Source organism: Rhipicephalus sanguineus, chromosome 1, assembly GCF_013339695.2.
Source record: "Rhipicephalus sanguineus isolate Rsan-2018 chromosome 1, BIME_Rsan_1.4, whole genome shotgun sequence".
Lineage (NCBI taxonomy): Eukaryota > Metazoa > Arthropoda > Arachnida > Ixodida > Ixodidae > Rhipicephalus > Rhipicephalus sanguineus.
This window is the reverse complement of record NC_051176.1, coordinates 196,176,230-196,193,043: the sequence shown is the minus strand read 5'-3', so window position 1 is coordinate 196,193,043 and position 16,814 is coordinate 196,176,230. Positions and strand designations below refer to the sequence as shown.

Here is a 16,814-nt window from a genome sequence, read left to right as displayed (position 1 = left end):
GCTCACGAAAGACACTTTGAATCCCGCCTCAGGGTCTGTATGCACAAAAATCTCTTACACTAGTTTCTCGTGGGTCGCAATTTTAACTTACTACGAAACGGGGTGTGTTTCTACTAAATCGTCACAGTTCAACTGTCCCGTGCCTGTGCATTTGAACTCGCTAAGTCCAGAACAGAAATATTCGTTCTTATTATCTCTCCCTTCACTATTTAAACTTTCCTCGATACATAACTTCTAACATTAAAAGTACCTATCTTGTGGCTCTTTAATTGCCGGGCCTTTATTCTGACGTTTGATGCGTTTGCACTGCTTAAGAGAAATACAAAACAAACAAACAAACAAACAAACAAACAAACAAACAAACAAACAAACAAACAAACAAACAAACCACTAATTTCCGGTAGATTCCACGCATTGTGAGAACCGATTTCACGAGAAGCAGTCAACGAAGAGCTGCTTATGCCGCCTTTGAGCCTTACGAGGTGGATCGACGTCTTTCTGTAATTTGAGTGGTTTTATGCATCTCGCGAGCTTACCAGGCATGTTGACTACACTGGCGTCTAAAGGGTAGCTCATTGTCTGACGTAACCCCGGCACTCACGTTACAGCACAGACACCACTTTTATCGCAACGAAGTGTAAACAGCGTTCGTTGGCGTATTCCTGCGGGGACGAGAAACGCTAGACTATAGCTTCTTCAGTCATAGGAGTACATATGTAAGCATTTGTGTGCTACATTACAATCGCCAACTACAACAAATGGTATCTTTATCTTGTTTACCCTCGCAAAGTGTCTTATAAAGCCTTCAACGTGTATTTTGCTGTCCTGGGTTGATATGGGCTATGAATCACCTGCGACGCATACCCCTACACCATGGACCGTAGTATGAGGGTATCCGACACACGTACACGACAGGCACGTCACGTTATTAATGTCATGGCCTGTCAGTCATGTGCGTGATACACTAGTACCATCGTATGCCTACTTTTAGTATATACCAAGTTAAGGAGGCGATCGCGACAGCACTCAGACGTAGGATAGATAGATAGATAGATAGATAGATCGATAGATAGATAGATAGATCGATAGATAGATAGATAGATAGATTAGATAGATAGATAGATAGATAGATGATAGATAGTAGATAGATAGATAGTAGATAGATAGATAGATAGATAGATAGATAGATAGATCGATAGATAGATAGATAGATAGATAGATAGATAGATAGATAGATTAGAGATAGATTAGATAGATTAGATAGATAAGATAGGATAAGATAGATAGAAGATAGAATAGATAGATTAGATAGAGAGATAGATAGATAGATAGATAGATAGAGAATAGATAGATAAGAATAGATAGATGATGATAGAAATAAATAATAAATAAATAAATAAATAAATAAATAAATAAATAAATAGATGGTCAAAGTGCCTTTGGTTTGCAAAGAAAATGTTCGCATTTAAGAACAGCTGGATACGCTGGCTTACGCCACCGTTCTTACTGTTGACTTCATCACCGATTGGTTGGCGCATGGGGTTTGACGTCCCAAAGCGACTGAGGCTATGACAGGCCCTATATAATTTCGACCACCTGTTTAATCATCATGTTAAGAGTGCAGGCGCGCACGGGAAACGACGGACGAAGGAGAAGAAGCAAACAGGACTAGCGCTAGTCCTGTTTGCTTCTTCTCTTTCGTCCGTCGTTTCCCGTGCGCGCTGCACTTTACGCATGATGAAGATGTACCAGCTCGCTCAAGTTTCTATATTATCACCTGTTTTTCACCGTGCAGTGACATCGCACGGTACACGGGCCTCTAGCATTTCGCCTCCATCGAAATGCAACCGCAGTGCCGGGAGCGAACGCGCGTACGTCTTTTAGGTCAGCAGCCGAGCACCGTAACCACGGAGCCACCGCAGCGGCTTCGGCTTCATCACTATCTTGCGCTCCCAGGTTTTGACGAATAGTGCAGAAACGTACACTCACAGGGTGATGCGCATACTAGTAGCTGATTTCCGTGTCTCCAAACACGCCTCACGAGCAAACTCCAAAAGGGCAGAAACGAGGAAAAAAAAAAAAAAACGAGAGAGAAATTCAAAACGGGCTGCCGAAGAGAGCGTATCAGGTACCAGTGTTATATATCCGCCGTCAACACATGTCGAAAATTATACACGTGGCATAGTTGCGGCTTCGATTTCTCTTTTGTGATACTCGTTTTTTTTTTTTCTTTTTTTGCGATAGCGCAATGAAATGGGTGCTGACATAAGTTTCGCAAGTATGCATATTGAATGCTTCAGTTATATACTCTTATGTGCGATCAGAAAAACGCGCCAGCGCTTTTTTTATCCTGAAAGGGCCGTATGCACTTACGTTCAGCGCAGTGTGCAACCAGAAGAGAGCATAGGACAAGATTCCTGCAAAGGCACCTTTTATTACTAACGGTGGAAGCTCCCTTTCGCATCCGAGACTCTGAAGAGGCGACCGCATTCCTTTTGAAGTCCAAGCCTGTTCTGTGTGTCTCAGTGGACGTCAAAGACATGTTTTTCAATATCGGAGGCTTAAGCGAAGCCAGACTTGTGAAAAAAAAAATGCGGCTAAAGTGAGGAATTTTTTTCTTTTTTACCTTCTGTACCTGTTTACGTAGAACGCCGTTTACACAGGATACATATGGTCCTTATTTTGCCAGATAGAAGGTATCTGCACTGGGTCGTGTATTGTACCTGCCCTTTCGGATTTATATGTGACTCAAGGGAATAGATCGATTGAGCCACTTTTTCGTGAATTCACGTTAGAGCCCGCTTTAGGTGCGTTTATGATCATCTCCTTTGCTCCCCTATGGGAGATGAGCACAGCCCACTGGAAAGCGCTTTACCCTTGTTTGAAAGCCAATTTGAGGGATTGGAATTACTTTCGAAAAGCCTGGAGGCGACCTGATTGAATTCTCAGACTTAGAAATTGTTTTGAATGGGCACCACACGTGCTGGAAGTATAATCTAAGGGAGGACAAAGAATTTAATAGATTTGACTCGAGTCAGTCCGAATTGATAAGAAGAAGTGTTGCCTTGTGTTGCGTGCAATAAGCTATGAAGTCGTGCTTGCACATGGTACATGTTAGCCTAGAAGGGCAGAGCAGTAGGTTAAAGACTGCCTTGTATCCCGATAAGTTGATATTAACGCACGCGCTCCTTTCTTTCTATGTTTTATGTTACCGCCCCCTTACACGTGTTACTACTGCCTTGCGCAGGCCGCGCCAGAATGTCTGGGAACGTTCCAGATTATTTTAGGATCATCTGTTAGGCTTGAGCGCGGAAACGCGAACAGCTGAGTCTATTCTGGAACTAACGCGGCCACCAGCTATAAGGCTGGAATGATGTTCGATGTTGCATGTATAAATGCCGACGCGCCTTACCGCAGATCAGGTTACCGACGGCCGAAGCCCTGTTCGCGGTTATCAGTGTACAGCGTAAATTGCTTGTGCATGTACAGTACGGTTCACTGTTAATGGGAGCACTCGAATGAGCTACTTTCATTTCGTTGGCCCCCTAACGCCTAGTGGGTGCGGAAAGATTGTGCGTGTACGTTACTATAGTCGGATACAAGTTAAGAAGACAGGAAAGGCCCCGCCCAGACGATCGAAGCGTGGCAGCCGATCGCCTCCGCGACTAAAGAAATAGTCCCGCTCGTGCACGCGCCGATGTTCTCCGAAGGCCGAGCCACCGGCCGTCCCGTTCATGACGTCAGTTCCGAGTACGCGCCCATTGGTGCAGGCTTGTGTTCATCCGCCTTTGAAGAGGAAATGCCGCTGCCTTCTAAAGTTGTATCCGACTATAGCCTATCATAAGGGTTCGGGACTGTCAACCACCAGTAGTGTTATGCAGATCTAAGCCACTATGCTTTTGCAGGAGAGCGAAATCCGGACATACCCGAAATGCAAGTGTTCCCTTTAACAGTGGACCAGCCTGTACATACCTTGCCTTTTCATTTTTCCGGCCAGAGGTTCGCCGAAATGAAAAATTTAGTCCTGGACAAGCCGACTGCTGCCTTCGTTCATGTCACTACCCCGTGACAATATGATGGGTCGCTGAGAAGGCCATTGACGCAATTACTGTTGGTACGGAGAAAAAAAAAGCTCAAAATATGCCGGACGCAGGGGTGTATGTACCTGTCATTATCCCTTATGTTCATAATTTCTCCCGCAAAATTAAAAAGAAAATGTTGTGAACTAAGGGCAAATGCTGTTTTCTCAGCGCCGCTTAAGCTAAAAGGGCTTTGCAAAGAAGTTAACGAAAGTGAAAACGAAGGGAAAGCGAACAGCTGTAGTGTGAAGCACAAGAACAGGCTCGTGGAGTTCTCAGAAAGCGTTGTATGCCGCATCCCTCTTTCCTACAAGAGGAGGTAATACATCGGCCAGACGGGCAGGTGTATTAACGAATGGCTTGGAGAACATAATTACGCCTGTACGTTGTTGATCGATCCCTCTAGTTTGTCTACGCATTGCGTAGATAGCTGGACAAAATGTTTTCTTGAGCTAGTTGGTTCATGACTTTTGAAGAAAAAATTGTAGCGCAAGACAAAACAAGGACAGACAAGGAACAGCGCCAGTCTCGTGTTCCTTGTCTGTCCTTGTGTTGTTTTGCGCTATAATTTTTTCTTCAGATAGCTGAAGCATTCCATATGCATATCCCCGAAGGCTGCGTTAGCATCTCTTCGATTTTACTATCACAAAAAGAAACTGAGTTTTTAAAGACTGCAACGATATCACTTGCATTATTCTCGTTATTGTATGAACGGCGTATATAGGTATACTGGTGGCTGATATGCCCTCTTTGCCCTTCGGCTACCGGCTATGAATTTCTTTTTCGTTTTCTTTTTCCTTTCTAACTTTTCCGAGTCTGCACATGAGGAGTATTTGGAGACAGGGAAATAAATTGTACTCTCATCACCCGGTGAGTGTCTTTGTTTCTGTATTCTTCGGCAATACCTGGAAACTAACCCCTGCTGCAGCCTTGTTCGTTTTTTTTTTTTTGAAACTGGCAACCTCAGTCATTCATTCATTTATGAGAACGAATGAACGAATGAAACTGGCAACCTTACTCCCTGTGCTTTCCGAAGGCTTTGACCCAGAAACGTTATAACGCACAGTCCTACTCAATACAGCTCTAAGCCCTTACGCGCTCGCACCCTAGTTGCCTACGCATCCTACGTCCTCATCGTCCTGCAATATCGCTTTTTCCTTTCGTTCATACCCGAAGTATTTCCTTGGCAAGGGTGAATCGCACCTGCAAGTATACAGTACTCACGGAGTGAAACAGGACAATTTGGGGCTAAGCGACGCACATACTTCCGTTTCCACCTTCTTCAGTTCGGGTCATATCGGCGTAATTTCGACTGGAACGTGTAGATCAGAGCCAATATTATCTTTAGAGACCAAATTCGTCGCGACAGGACGTGGTTATCTCGAGAAATTATGCATATCAGTCGTGATACTAAAAAAATTGGTGTCTTCTTTGAATCCGTGAGTACTCTACATGTGTACATAAGTTCGAACACTGTCACCCTGTCTTGACCTGGTTCCAGTACTAACTTCGCCGCTGCTGGCAGTCACGATGAACGATTTAGTGTGTCTCTATACCCGGAGTTGGTCCATTATACCCGGAGTTGGTCCGAAGACTGTGCCAGTTATCACACTATCAGTAACCCGCATGATCAACTAGATCTCCAAGCAAATCTTAACAGCGTGCTTAATTGGTGTAACACATGGGCAGTGACCCTTAATTCTTCTAAATGCAAACTCATGTCTTTTTCTCGTCACCACAGCCCATATCGTATTCTATCGTTAACACCCCAACTGAATCAGTACCATCTTATAAATACCTTATACCTTGTCTTATTATTTATCGTGGCGTACCATCATCGCTAATATAATTTCAGCATCCAATAAAACACTCGTTTTTTTCTCTCAAGCGTCATCTCCGCCCCACCCCCCCCACACACACGCACACAAATGTGGCGCTTTTTCCTTAAAAGAGCCAAATGCATTTAACTGAAACTGAGAAAAACGCACTTTTTTTGCGGTCGGGCCTGCTCCAACAATTTTTTGCCAGTGGGTTCCTGTCCCCTGAATACCTCAAATCTATATTGGAGCTAAAATCTGTATAGCCCACTATCGTCGGTACTCGGGAGTAAACTTTGCATTTGGGTCTTATAGATTGGAGCGTTTCATTTGGGCTTGATTTAGCTCGTAAAATAAGTCTAAAACGATTAAAATGTACAGTATAGCAATATTTTGCGACAAAATTAACAATATCCTTGTGCCTCCGTCGGTGCCTTCCTTCGTCGCATGCGCGTAATGGCGATCACTAGACCTAAGAGCAAGTGGTCCTTCTTGGCAAAAGGCGCACTATTCTGGATTGTCGGCAGCGTTTTCTTGTTCTTGGCATCTATTGAAGGCCTTGAAAAGTGCTCCAGCTCTTCTTCTTCTGAGCTCGTTTTATGCCGTGCCGTTTCGGATCACCTCTTGAAGTAATATATCGGTGTCCAATATCTTTATTTCGTATATCTTTTATTTCAAATATACCGTCTTGGAGCGAAAGAAGGCGATGATACTGCAGGAAAAGAAAGTCGGCCTCTTACTCTTTGTATTCGAGTTTTGCCCTACAACATCATGTCCTTCAGTAAGTGCCAATTCGCCCTGTAAAAACTAATTGTCGAATGTAAACACGATAGCAAAGCAACTAGGACATAAAGGAAACAGATGGGATGAGACCATGTTGGTTATATTGGTCACGATTGTTGACGCAGCGCTGGTTTAATGAATGTGGCTCAGTTTGATTGAAACAGATGCAGCATTTGCCTCATTTTTGATTAGAAACTGCCCTTTTGAGTTCACGTTACAATAAGGAATTGCCCCTTTTTGATTGCAACTGTTTTAGAAGTAGATACTTAGGCGCGCTTTACGCCCCTGTGAAATTTAGCACAGTTCCGGTTTCTGCATTTGGCTTCTTTTGAAAAAAAAAACGCCACAAATGAAAGATTACTTGCGTAAGATCACTAATTAGACCGAAATTAGTATATGCATATGTCATATGGAGCCCACATCAAGCGTATTTAGTCAATGCATTAGAAGCAGTACAAAATCGTGCCGCTAGATTCATTCACTCATCTTATTCACAGGACATCAGTATTTCACCTTTGAAAGTAATATATGGACTGTCACCCCTTCCTTTGCGTTGCCGCACTGCAAGTCTCGCCCTGTATCATATTTTTTTTTCATTCTTCGCTCAGTTAGCCACCTCATATAACAGCACCAGTCTTCCATTTCAGGTTGCCCGCGAATCATCGTTCACTACTACTTTTTCTGCCTCGTTCTTTTTTACCATCGCCTCATCATCTGCCTTTCAAGACCGTGTTACTGATCACCTTCAATACTAAAACAGTCTTCACTGCTTATTGTTAACCTAAATAAAACCCCACCACTCATGTAATGGCCCCCACACCCCCTTCCCTCCCCCCCAAAAAAGGGGGGAGTCTTTAAGGTAATAAACTTAACTGAATTGAATATCGATGCATGATAGCAGCTAACTCAGCGCTTGCGATTACTCTGAATGGAAACTACTTTGCAGTGGCGTTGTAGTACGTGACTCGTGCGCTTATACGCAGGTGTTAGATACGCGGTCGGTCGGTCGGTCGGTCTGTACAAATGACGGGGAGGTAGTTAACACACAATGCAGTATATATCTACAGACAGCCATTAACCAGTGCATTTCACCGACAGTCCCAGGGACACTGCACCTAGTATTTAACCAAGAGTCGTCTACAAACCGCATCTATTGTAGTGATTACGGCACTACTGTCAGCAAAGTATGATGTGGAAGGCCATTATTTCCATTGCACCCCCCCCCCTCAATCCAAGTTTACTTTTCGGTCACTAGCTGCATTGAGTACCCTTTCGAACATCTGAGAGCTATGCGTACATAGCACGTTTCAGTAATTACGCAACTCTCAATGTCTGAAATAAGATTACCTACAATTAATTTTGAGTATGTACATCGTTAGGCCTAGATGATATGCGCGCAACTACTATTACCGTTTTTGATGATTGCTTTGATATTGAAGCGTTAATTTTTATCTCTAATGTTCTAAAACAGCACGCTGGCAGACATTAGAGGATAAATGAGGCTAGTAATTGCTATACGACAAATTTGCGGTGGAAGTTAGTAGAGAGGAAATAGGGAACCGTATTTTCTAACATTGTGCATTGCACGTTCCGTTGACATCCTTAGTAGTTCTGACGCCGTCGCGGCGCTGTCATTGCCGCTTGCTCTGTACGACGGGTGATAAGGCAATGATGACAAATGAAAAACGTGTCTTAAGGGACCGTACTACAGAGTATTTTCATTTACCGCCACTCCTGTGCTTACTATACTTCATCTCAGAAGTTCCCTTCAGCACTGTGGAGGCTACAGGGTCCTTTAGCCAATAGGAAGGGTAAAAATTCCTTGCGATGTATTCATCCGCGCCGCGTCATCTGCTCAGCGTCCCCATGGCGTCTGAGCGCCCGCGTTGGGCGTGTAAAGCGAGCAGACGGCAAAAAAAAAAAAAAAAAAAAGAAAGAAAGAAAAGAGAGAACATGGCTGCACCCATCGACGCTGGTGCCGTGCGCCTCGAATTTATCACGTCGTCATCGTGCGCTGTGTGGTCCGTAAGCTCCAAACTGACGCTTGTATTTGCTTTAGATTTATGTCCTGACGCTTCGACAACTATGTATTCAGGACTATATTGCCCTTTTTTTGATGAACCGTTATCAAATTCTTGGTACATTAGGCTTAATTAGCAGGCGTGGGTAAACAAAAGTCTGATCTTGCCAATAACGTACGTGCTGTTTTGTCCTCGTCATGAGATGGCGCAGAGCGATGGCTCATTTCACCATTTATTTATTGCTGCCAGCGCTGTGGGCAAGTAACAAGTGCAACTTCGGATCGAAGCGGGCGGTCGTGTCTCCATGGGCGCTGCCATGTTGATTTGTAACCACAGTTACCAGCGGTTACTGATACAACAATTAAATAAATACGACGTAAATGCGACGAAGAATAAACATATCACGCATTGATGCGATATAAGACGTGCTAAACAAGCGCAAATGCCTCAACCCTGCGAATTGTAGGGAAATTACATCTGGAACTATATTTTGCTGCGCAAGCGTGTGGCTTGCTTACACCCCGTAGCTTTAGTAGTGCTGAACGGTAGTGGTGAGATGGAGTATAATTGCATCGCACGAAACCGTGTACGCCTTGACTAATTGAAGCCAGAAGGGCGACGTTTAGACCGATGTATTTACTAACCTTTTTTTTTGTCTTTCATCGTGCATAAACCGCAATACTGACGGTATTTTTAAAAATCTTTTAATCTGGAGCGTGCACTAAAGAAAACATGTCCTAGGTTCACGAACGTGGAAACTAGGCGGAATAAGGTGCTATTACGAGATTTAACGAAGACAAAATTTACCGGAGCAAATGCTTTTGAAGCGTTCGGCAGTTGCCTTGGTCGCCTCGTGCTGCAATGGCTGAACGAGACTGACCGACGTCGAATCTACAAAGCAGAAAGGGCGCCACTTCGGTTGAAAAAAAAAAAAAAGAAAGCTTCCGAGGCTAGGCAAGTACTTAAGAAGCAGTATACGAAGGAAACGTATGGTGATTATTTGACTGCATTCTTAAGAATGAGCGTATATTTGTTCATTTTTAGTAATTAAATATTTTCTACGAGGTTGTTTTTCTGAAGGCGATAATTAAAAAAAAACTGGGCCCCTACTGACAATACGCTCATACGCTGCCAACGCTGAACGTATTGTAGAAGACGGTTAGCCAATGGCAAAGTGCAATAATACGAACAACAAGCTTTGTTGTTTGTATGATGGATCGCGTGGCCCTTACCAACTAGCTCAAAAACTTTCTATGGGTCCAAGCTTTCTGAATCCGGCTCCAGAATTTGGCTTGAACTTCTCATTACCCAAGGAATTTATGCGACGTGCCATAACAATAACGTTATTAGTTTCAGCTGGCTTGTAGCTATAGGCTCTAAGCTGTATGGGTGAGGATATTTCGGCCCTTATTAAAAAAATTGCGGGCAGTTTGCGTTAAGTCGCGCAAAGCTTAGCACAGCGAAGCGCGGGCCCGTCGCCGCTCGTACTCCCCGTCGACCGACGGGTCGAGCTTGGAGATGCGCGGCTTCCTCCTCGGGAGTACGCAGCCAGGCTATGCACTATAGAGCAGGGGTTGCGCGCGATGCCTCCGTCGGTGGGCGTGGTTTAACTACTGCGCATGCGCGGCTTGGCCACGTGGTGCGGTATCTAGTAGGTAGAGGGCGCGATGCTTGCTTGCTCTTTCTTTTTATATTTTTTTCTCTCTCTCTTTCGTTGATGTTCTCCCTGTCTCTCTCTTTTTTTTCGTTCTGCATTTCTTTCTCTCTATTTCTCTCTTTCTCATTCTTTCTGTGCTACGCTTTACTCTCTCGCCTCCTCCTCACGATCACACCTCTCCTCCTCACGCTCACTTTCCTTTCCCGCCCCCTCGCTACACTATACTATAAAAGGCTATGCCATGCTGTGCTAGCGTACCTGGATAGCCGAGTGGTTGGGACGCTCGCCTTCGGATCGAGGTTACGCGGGCTCGAATCCCGCCTCGTGAGCAATTTTTTTCGGCAAGAATTTTTCCCTTTGCCGTTCTTTATATCTTTCTTTCCGTCTCTCTGTTTGTTTGTTTCTTTCTCTATCTGTCTCTGTACTCGTTCTCAGGGTTATTACAGGCCAAGCCGTAGCGGTGAGCAGTGGGTATTGCCCAAATTCTGTGGCACACACCCGTTCATGACGATGATAGTTTTCGGGCACGGTCACACACACACTACGCCGAGCTAGTACAGCTTCGCTGTTAAAGAAAGACCTCTCACGCTATAAACTGTCCCTAAGAGCAAATCACAGCTAACCGTTTTGTTAAGCAAATTGTTAACGAAAGCAGGGAGCAACTGGCAAACACCTTTTACGAAGTGAAAGCTTTGTGAACTGGTCGAACTCCACAACTATGGGTGTATTCCAATACTCACTGCACACGGCTTAGTAGACAGCTAAGCTGACAGCAGCCATCTTAAGTCCCATTCCAATTCTCGCGTAGCCGGCAAAACAGACAGCTTGGCGAAGAGGACATCGGAGGCAAATACAATGCAGACTGCTTTGCTGTCCAAACGAGACGGCGTTCGGACAGTAGACTGAAAACTCGCAGAGGAGGTCTCCAGCTCGAAGGAACACGTGACCAATGTTTGTTACTCACTTTGTGGGAAGTACGCTGAAGTTTTCAGAGGTTTGAACACGAAATAAAATAAAAGCACGGCGATTTCATTGGATATTCTTAGCTCTCTCTTGTCGGAGCGAGGTGGCGTCACGTCATGCAGGCGCGTCCTAGTACTCGGATGACTCGGGCACGATGTTGTCTTATAAGCTGTCAGCGTAGACTGTCTACGACGCTGCCAGGATCGGAACACAGCCAACATTGTTCGTAAGTGCTCTTGCCATTGGCCTGACGCCTTCGCTAATCTTACACGCTGGTCACTCAGTATGCGTTGGCTGGTACTTCTTTTTGCGAACAGTTTTAAAGTAAGCGTAACGTCTAAAATATTAGTCAACCGAGTGTAATATTGCTTCTTCACGGAAAGAAACAAAATCAATTAGCGAAAATATTTAGTGAGGTGATGTAACATTAGCCAACGATGGGTACACTCCTACAATATTGGTCATAAACGTATCCGTAAAAATATACAAACGGACGCTATAGACACATCTGGGACCGAATTCACGAGGCTTTTCTCTCGCGAGGGCTATTTTACGTTGGTCGACCGACTTCGGTAATATGTCGAATATGAGATTGACCACAGCATTTGGTGTTACGCGAAGAGTTATAGCGTAAGAACGCCTTTCAGAACGTGGGACCTTGGCCGACGGAATGCGAGATTCATCTCGCCTGGTTATATTATACCCCTGACACACGGGCAATAGTAAAGTACTTTGAGGTAAACCCCTTTTGTCGCCTAAAGGGACCATTTGCAGAAAGGAGTTGTGCCGATGACACACGGCACCGGACAACTGCTTTAAGTGGTTCCTCAGAAAAACGCTGTAGAAAAAAATGGCGCTGTTTGTGCAAGCAACGTTTGTGTCAAGTTGTCAATCTTGGTGTGCACTTGCGCACGTGTACGGGGAATACCGGCATCGGTGAGGCTCTCGGCGATCCTTTGGTACACAACACCGTTGTGCTTTTGTCCTCGCAGGGCGTCCAAGTTATCTTCCCAAGACTTTATGAGCGCCCAGGTCGCCTTTTCCGTCCACTGGACCCGTGGTTTTTTCACGGCTTTGGTTGACGGCGCCGATTCAGCGGACTCCATCATTCTTATCTCGCCGACACAACAAATGCCAGTCACTGCCAACACTAGAATGGTGGCATGGCGGTTTTCTAGTGATGTGGTGCAGGCGTTTGAGAGTATGTATAGCTATAAAGTATAAACGTTCGCTTTTCGACAAATCGTTCTACTGCTGAAAATTAAAGCATTTTCGCTCGCAAAGAAAAAAATCACTAGGCACCTTAGTGTTGCAACATGTTTTCTTTTATTCATAAATTCTGCACACTGTGTGCGAGAGTACTCCCTTCCTGGCCGAAAAGTAGATGCGCGATCTGCCTTTCCGAAAAGGATCGTTTCTGGAAGGGAGTTACTCCTTTGTCGTGTGTCACTGCGCTCGAACGCCTTTCCGGAAGATGTCCCCTTTTCTAAAGGACTTTAGAGTGGCCGTGTGTCAGGGGTATTACTTTCTTCTGATCTACCGTTCGTGGCTGGCCGATACCGGTGATAACGCGGGCGCTAGCACCCTTTGCGAACAGCGAGAAAGAATGTCGTTGGAATAGAATCGTTGCATTCTGCCGACTCTGGTTGCATTTACTCTGGTAGCACATTCGCAGTAGAAGATGATTTATGGCAGACGATATTTTCCTAGTGGAGTAGAGAAATTGACACAGGGGTCGTATACTTTGCAAGGATTCTTTTCCTCCAATTTTGTTCTTTCCAAGTAATCCATCTCGCGGAGTGAATGATGTCGGGGCGCGGCTAAATAAAAAAAAAAGATCTAAATAAAACGCTTATTATAACACACAGCCTCACTATAGTCGTTCGAGTACGCATTGCTTGGTTTCATGCATTACCAACTGCAATGTGTTCCGTCGTTACCAAAACGCTCCATCTTTTTGTACATCAGTTTTTATGCTGACATCCTATGATACGAGCGGTGCAAAATGGTGATCACATATGTCGTAGGATTTCTGCTCGACTTCTGCACGCCGCTGGTAGAGAAGAGCCGGTAAAATGCAAGGTGGGAAAAATGCACGCAGTGGGAAATAGAGCACGGAAAGGCCGTTTTTCCTGTTTATTGCGCGCTGGTGCTGAAATCAAAGCTCACCTTTCGTGTTGGTGGATCCGCCATGAGTATGAAACCAGCGGTCCTTTAACTGCAATAAGTTGAATAGTATGGTTTTCGTTAGTCGGTCACCAAGCGGCCAATGCTCACAACTACTCGTTCGTATAAATGCCATTTCCCGTAAGCCGGGCGCCTTCGCTATGAGTATGTCTAGCATCCGGATTAGTTGGTCTTTTCTCTTTCGAACAATTCTTTAGTGAGGGCCTTTCGCGAACGCGGGTCCACACTCTCCGAGCGCCCTACGCTCACTTTAATACTAATTAAGGAAAGCTTGAACTGTTATCAGCGCTGATATCAGTAACACAGGTGCCGCCCTACATGACGCCTATAAGGGCTGGCATATTTATGACGATTTAATCGAGAATGTACTGTATGTTTAAGAGAAATGGAGAAAAAGGCATTTAACGGTTTTATAATTAGGCCTGCATGCGTTTAATGTGCAAGTTCGCACGTTAGAGCTTAACAATCGGGAAATTTGTGGCTAAAGCGTCTCTCTGCGTGTCGCCAATGGCGAAAGAATTGGAACAAAGCTTCTAGGACAGAGCACCACGCGCCGTATGATTAGGTCGCTCCGTTTCCGCAGCGAATACGTTTCCGCGGGGTAGAAAATTTCAGTTGATCCTCTAGTCATCGATAAAAGGCGGCTAGTATGTGGTAGATACCTTTATTTAACAAGCCACATAAAATGTATTTTAGCGCACCGTTATCGCTTCAGTTAGGTCGTTCGAGAGCTCCTTTCAAAAGACCGATTACCGCTTTTTGCTCCGTAGCTATAGAAATGCGCAGACTGTGGCCTTCGGCGCATGTGCAAGTGCGGAACTGTGGAATTTACCTTACAGCACAGGCGTCGAAGAAACACTAGTCAGTGTAATCAGGGCACAGCATGAAAGAAATCCTAGTTACTATGTGCCACTATCGCTTTATCTGCTTATTACGCACGATGTACAGTCTTTGTTGGTTGTATTCCTTCAGCATGAATGTGACTTAAATGATGAGACGATGAAAGGAGAGGATGTAAAGATAATAATAATAATTGTTGGGGTTTAACGTCCCGAAACCAAGATATAATTATGAGAGACGCCGTAGTGGAGGGCTCCGGAACTTTCGACCACCTGAGGTTCTTTAACGTGCACCTAAATGTAAGCACCTAAATCTATAGATGTAAAGAAGAGCACGTGACCGTGTGGTCAACGATACTTGCTGTACCTCTTCATGAAAGGTACCCGCGTTACTGGCCAAATTGCTGACATGTACCGTGAGAATAGGCTGGTGAGGACAGGTCTTAAAGAGAAGACGTGCAAGTCGCACGAGCTGGAGAGTTAATTCACTCGGATCTATACATGCAAACTCAGCAATAAATAAATAAATAAATAAACGAATAAATAAATAAATAAATAAATAGCGAGCATTTTGGAAAACTCGATCACTTTTGTGTTAAACTCGAGATTTGACAAACTGCAAGAGAGAGGTAACTCATTTTTAACGTGTTACAATGATTCTGCGCCCCCAGCGAAAAATTCAAAGCACGTAAATGGGGGCAAGGAACACGTTAATTATTGATTCGTGCTTTCTGCGTGTTACTGACAGTTAAATTAATGTTGAAGCGCGAGTGAAAGGATGGTAATATACCCCGCTCGGTATATATTGTTGAGGATGTCTGCGAAAATTCATTCACGCATGGGGAGTGTGCAAGCAGTTGAACGTTAGAACGTCTGCAGTTATATTTAACAAAGTAACATGGTAAGTTCGGTATTTTATGACAAATCTATTTGGTGCATTCGGTACCATGCGTGACAGAAAACAAAGAAAAACTGTACAAAATGAATCTTGGGATAACAGAACGGGTACCGAATTCCGCGGTAAGCGATATATTTTATTGTTGCTCGTCTGTATATGTACCGTGCCAATATATCGCTGCTTCGTACATGCTCTCGGTGCATAATGGAAAGATGCTCGCATTTGAGGGCGCCTAATGCCCTAAGTGTGCTGCATATATGGGCAAGCTTTAAGGACAGAGACGCCTTAAAAGCGTGATGACATGCGATGTAATCGTCTTTTCTTGCGTGATGTTTTTTTTGTATCTCGTACGCGTGAACGTGGCATAATCAATATCCGGGTATACCCGAAGCCACCCAGTGCAGAGCGCTTAAATGCGTGCTCGGCTTACGCATCGTTCAAACGCGGCTCTAAGAATTCTAAAGGGAAGAAAACTAAAGGTGGGCTTACGAGCTTTCCAGCTAGAGGTGTGAGCCGAATGGAGCCCCGCTCGATTCACGATGGCGCTCGTCGATTCCAACGGCCCCGTGTGCACGCTGCTTGCTGTGTCTTTATCCTCTTCACTTTCTTTCACGTGCGCCTGCAACGAGGCTGGCCATGTGCCATGCATGCAAGTCGTAGTTTCGCGCTATTGGCGATTCTTGATAACTTATCTTCACGATAATTTGCTAATAGAAATGTACGCAGAAATTAAGAAAACGCATATTATCATGTTTCGTTTCAAAGTACAGGTATGACTTTAAGAACGCACGAGCCGTGCGATCATTGTTGGCCTTCGCTGCGGCTTTCCAGAGGAAGTGTACGAACGTGCGCACTTATAGAAGACGAAGAAGTCGACCGAGTAGCTCGTACATTATTCCTTTCTTGGCCAGTCCCTCACAGTGGGTGTGAGCCATTCATAAAGGCAATCATCATCATCATCAGCTCATGCATTTGTGGGATGCCGTGTCGATGGGAGGACGCATCCCAACATAAAACGTAACTGTTTATTAACGAAGTAGCAGCAGCGGGGCGAGCATACCGACGCTGCGCTCGGTCGGGTAGAGAAGGAATGATAACCTCCGAGCTTAGCAGCTCGGGTTTATAACCGCCGTCGGTGACGTAAGCCTCCGGTGACGCTGCGGTGGCGCTATCCCTTATCGGCGGCGTGGTGCAGCATGCGGCCATGTCACGCCGAGCTGGCTAATGACGAGGCGGTGTCTGCGCCGGTTTGTGCGCAGTGTGTCGCCACATCACCCCCCCGCGGAGTGCAGAGCCCTCAGGGTCTGTAGAAATCTGGGAGGCGTACCAGACGTCCAGAGCGTGTTGTGAAAGGAGCGGGCTGTGACGTCGGCGTCTGTGGATAGATGCCTGTGGATGGTGTGGCACTGCCCGGTTCGTTCGCAGCGATGTATGCGGGCTTGAGCCGGTCAATTGAGACGCGGACGTCGTTCCCGTTCAGGCGCAGAGTGAAGTTTTTGTCGTCGCGATGGACGACCAGGTAGGGTCCGCTGTAGGGTGGCTGGAAAGGCCTGCGGATGGTGTCGTCGCG

The 16,814-nt window shown here is 45.2% G+C and overlaps 1 protein-coding gene across 1 annotated transcript in view; it reads right to left on the bottom strand.

Annotated features, from left to right (window-relative positions):
• LOC119405007 (proteoglycan 4) overlaps positions 1–15,900 on the bottom strand; it is a 50,812-nt gene extending 34,912 nt beyond the window's left edge. The window contains exons 1-2 of the mRNA XM_049418611.1: positions 15,734–15,900; positions 13,490–13,538 (exon numbers count right to left, since the gene is read on the bottom strand). Of these exons, the coding sequence (XP_049274568.1) occupies positions 13,490–13,513 (24 nt within the window). The 5' untranslated portion in view covers positions 13,514–13,538; positions 15,734–15,900. The remainder of the gene's footprint in view (positions 1–13,489; positions 13,539–15,733) is intronic.
• Between the last annotated feature and the right edge of the window lie 914 nt (positions 15,901–16,814).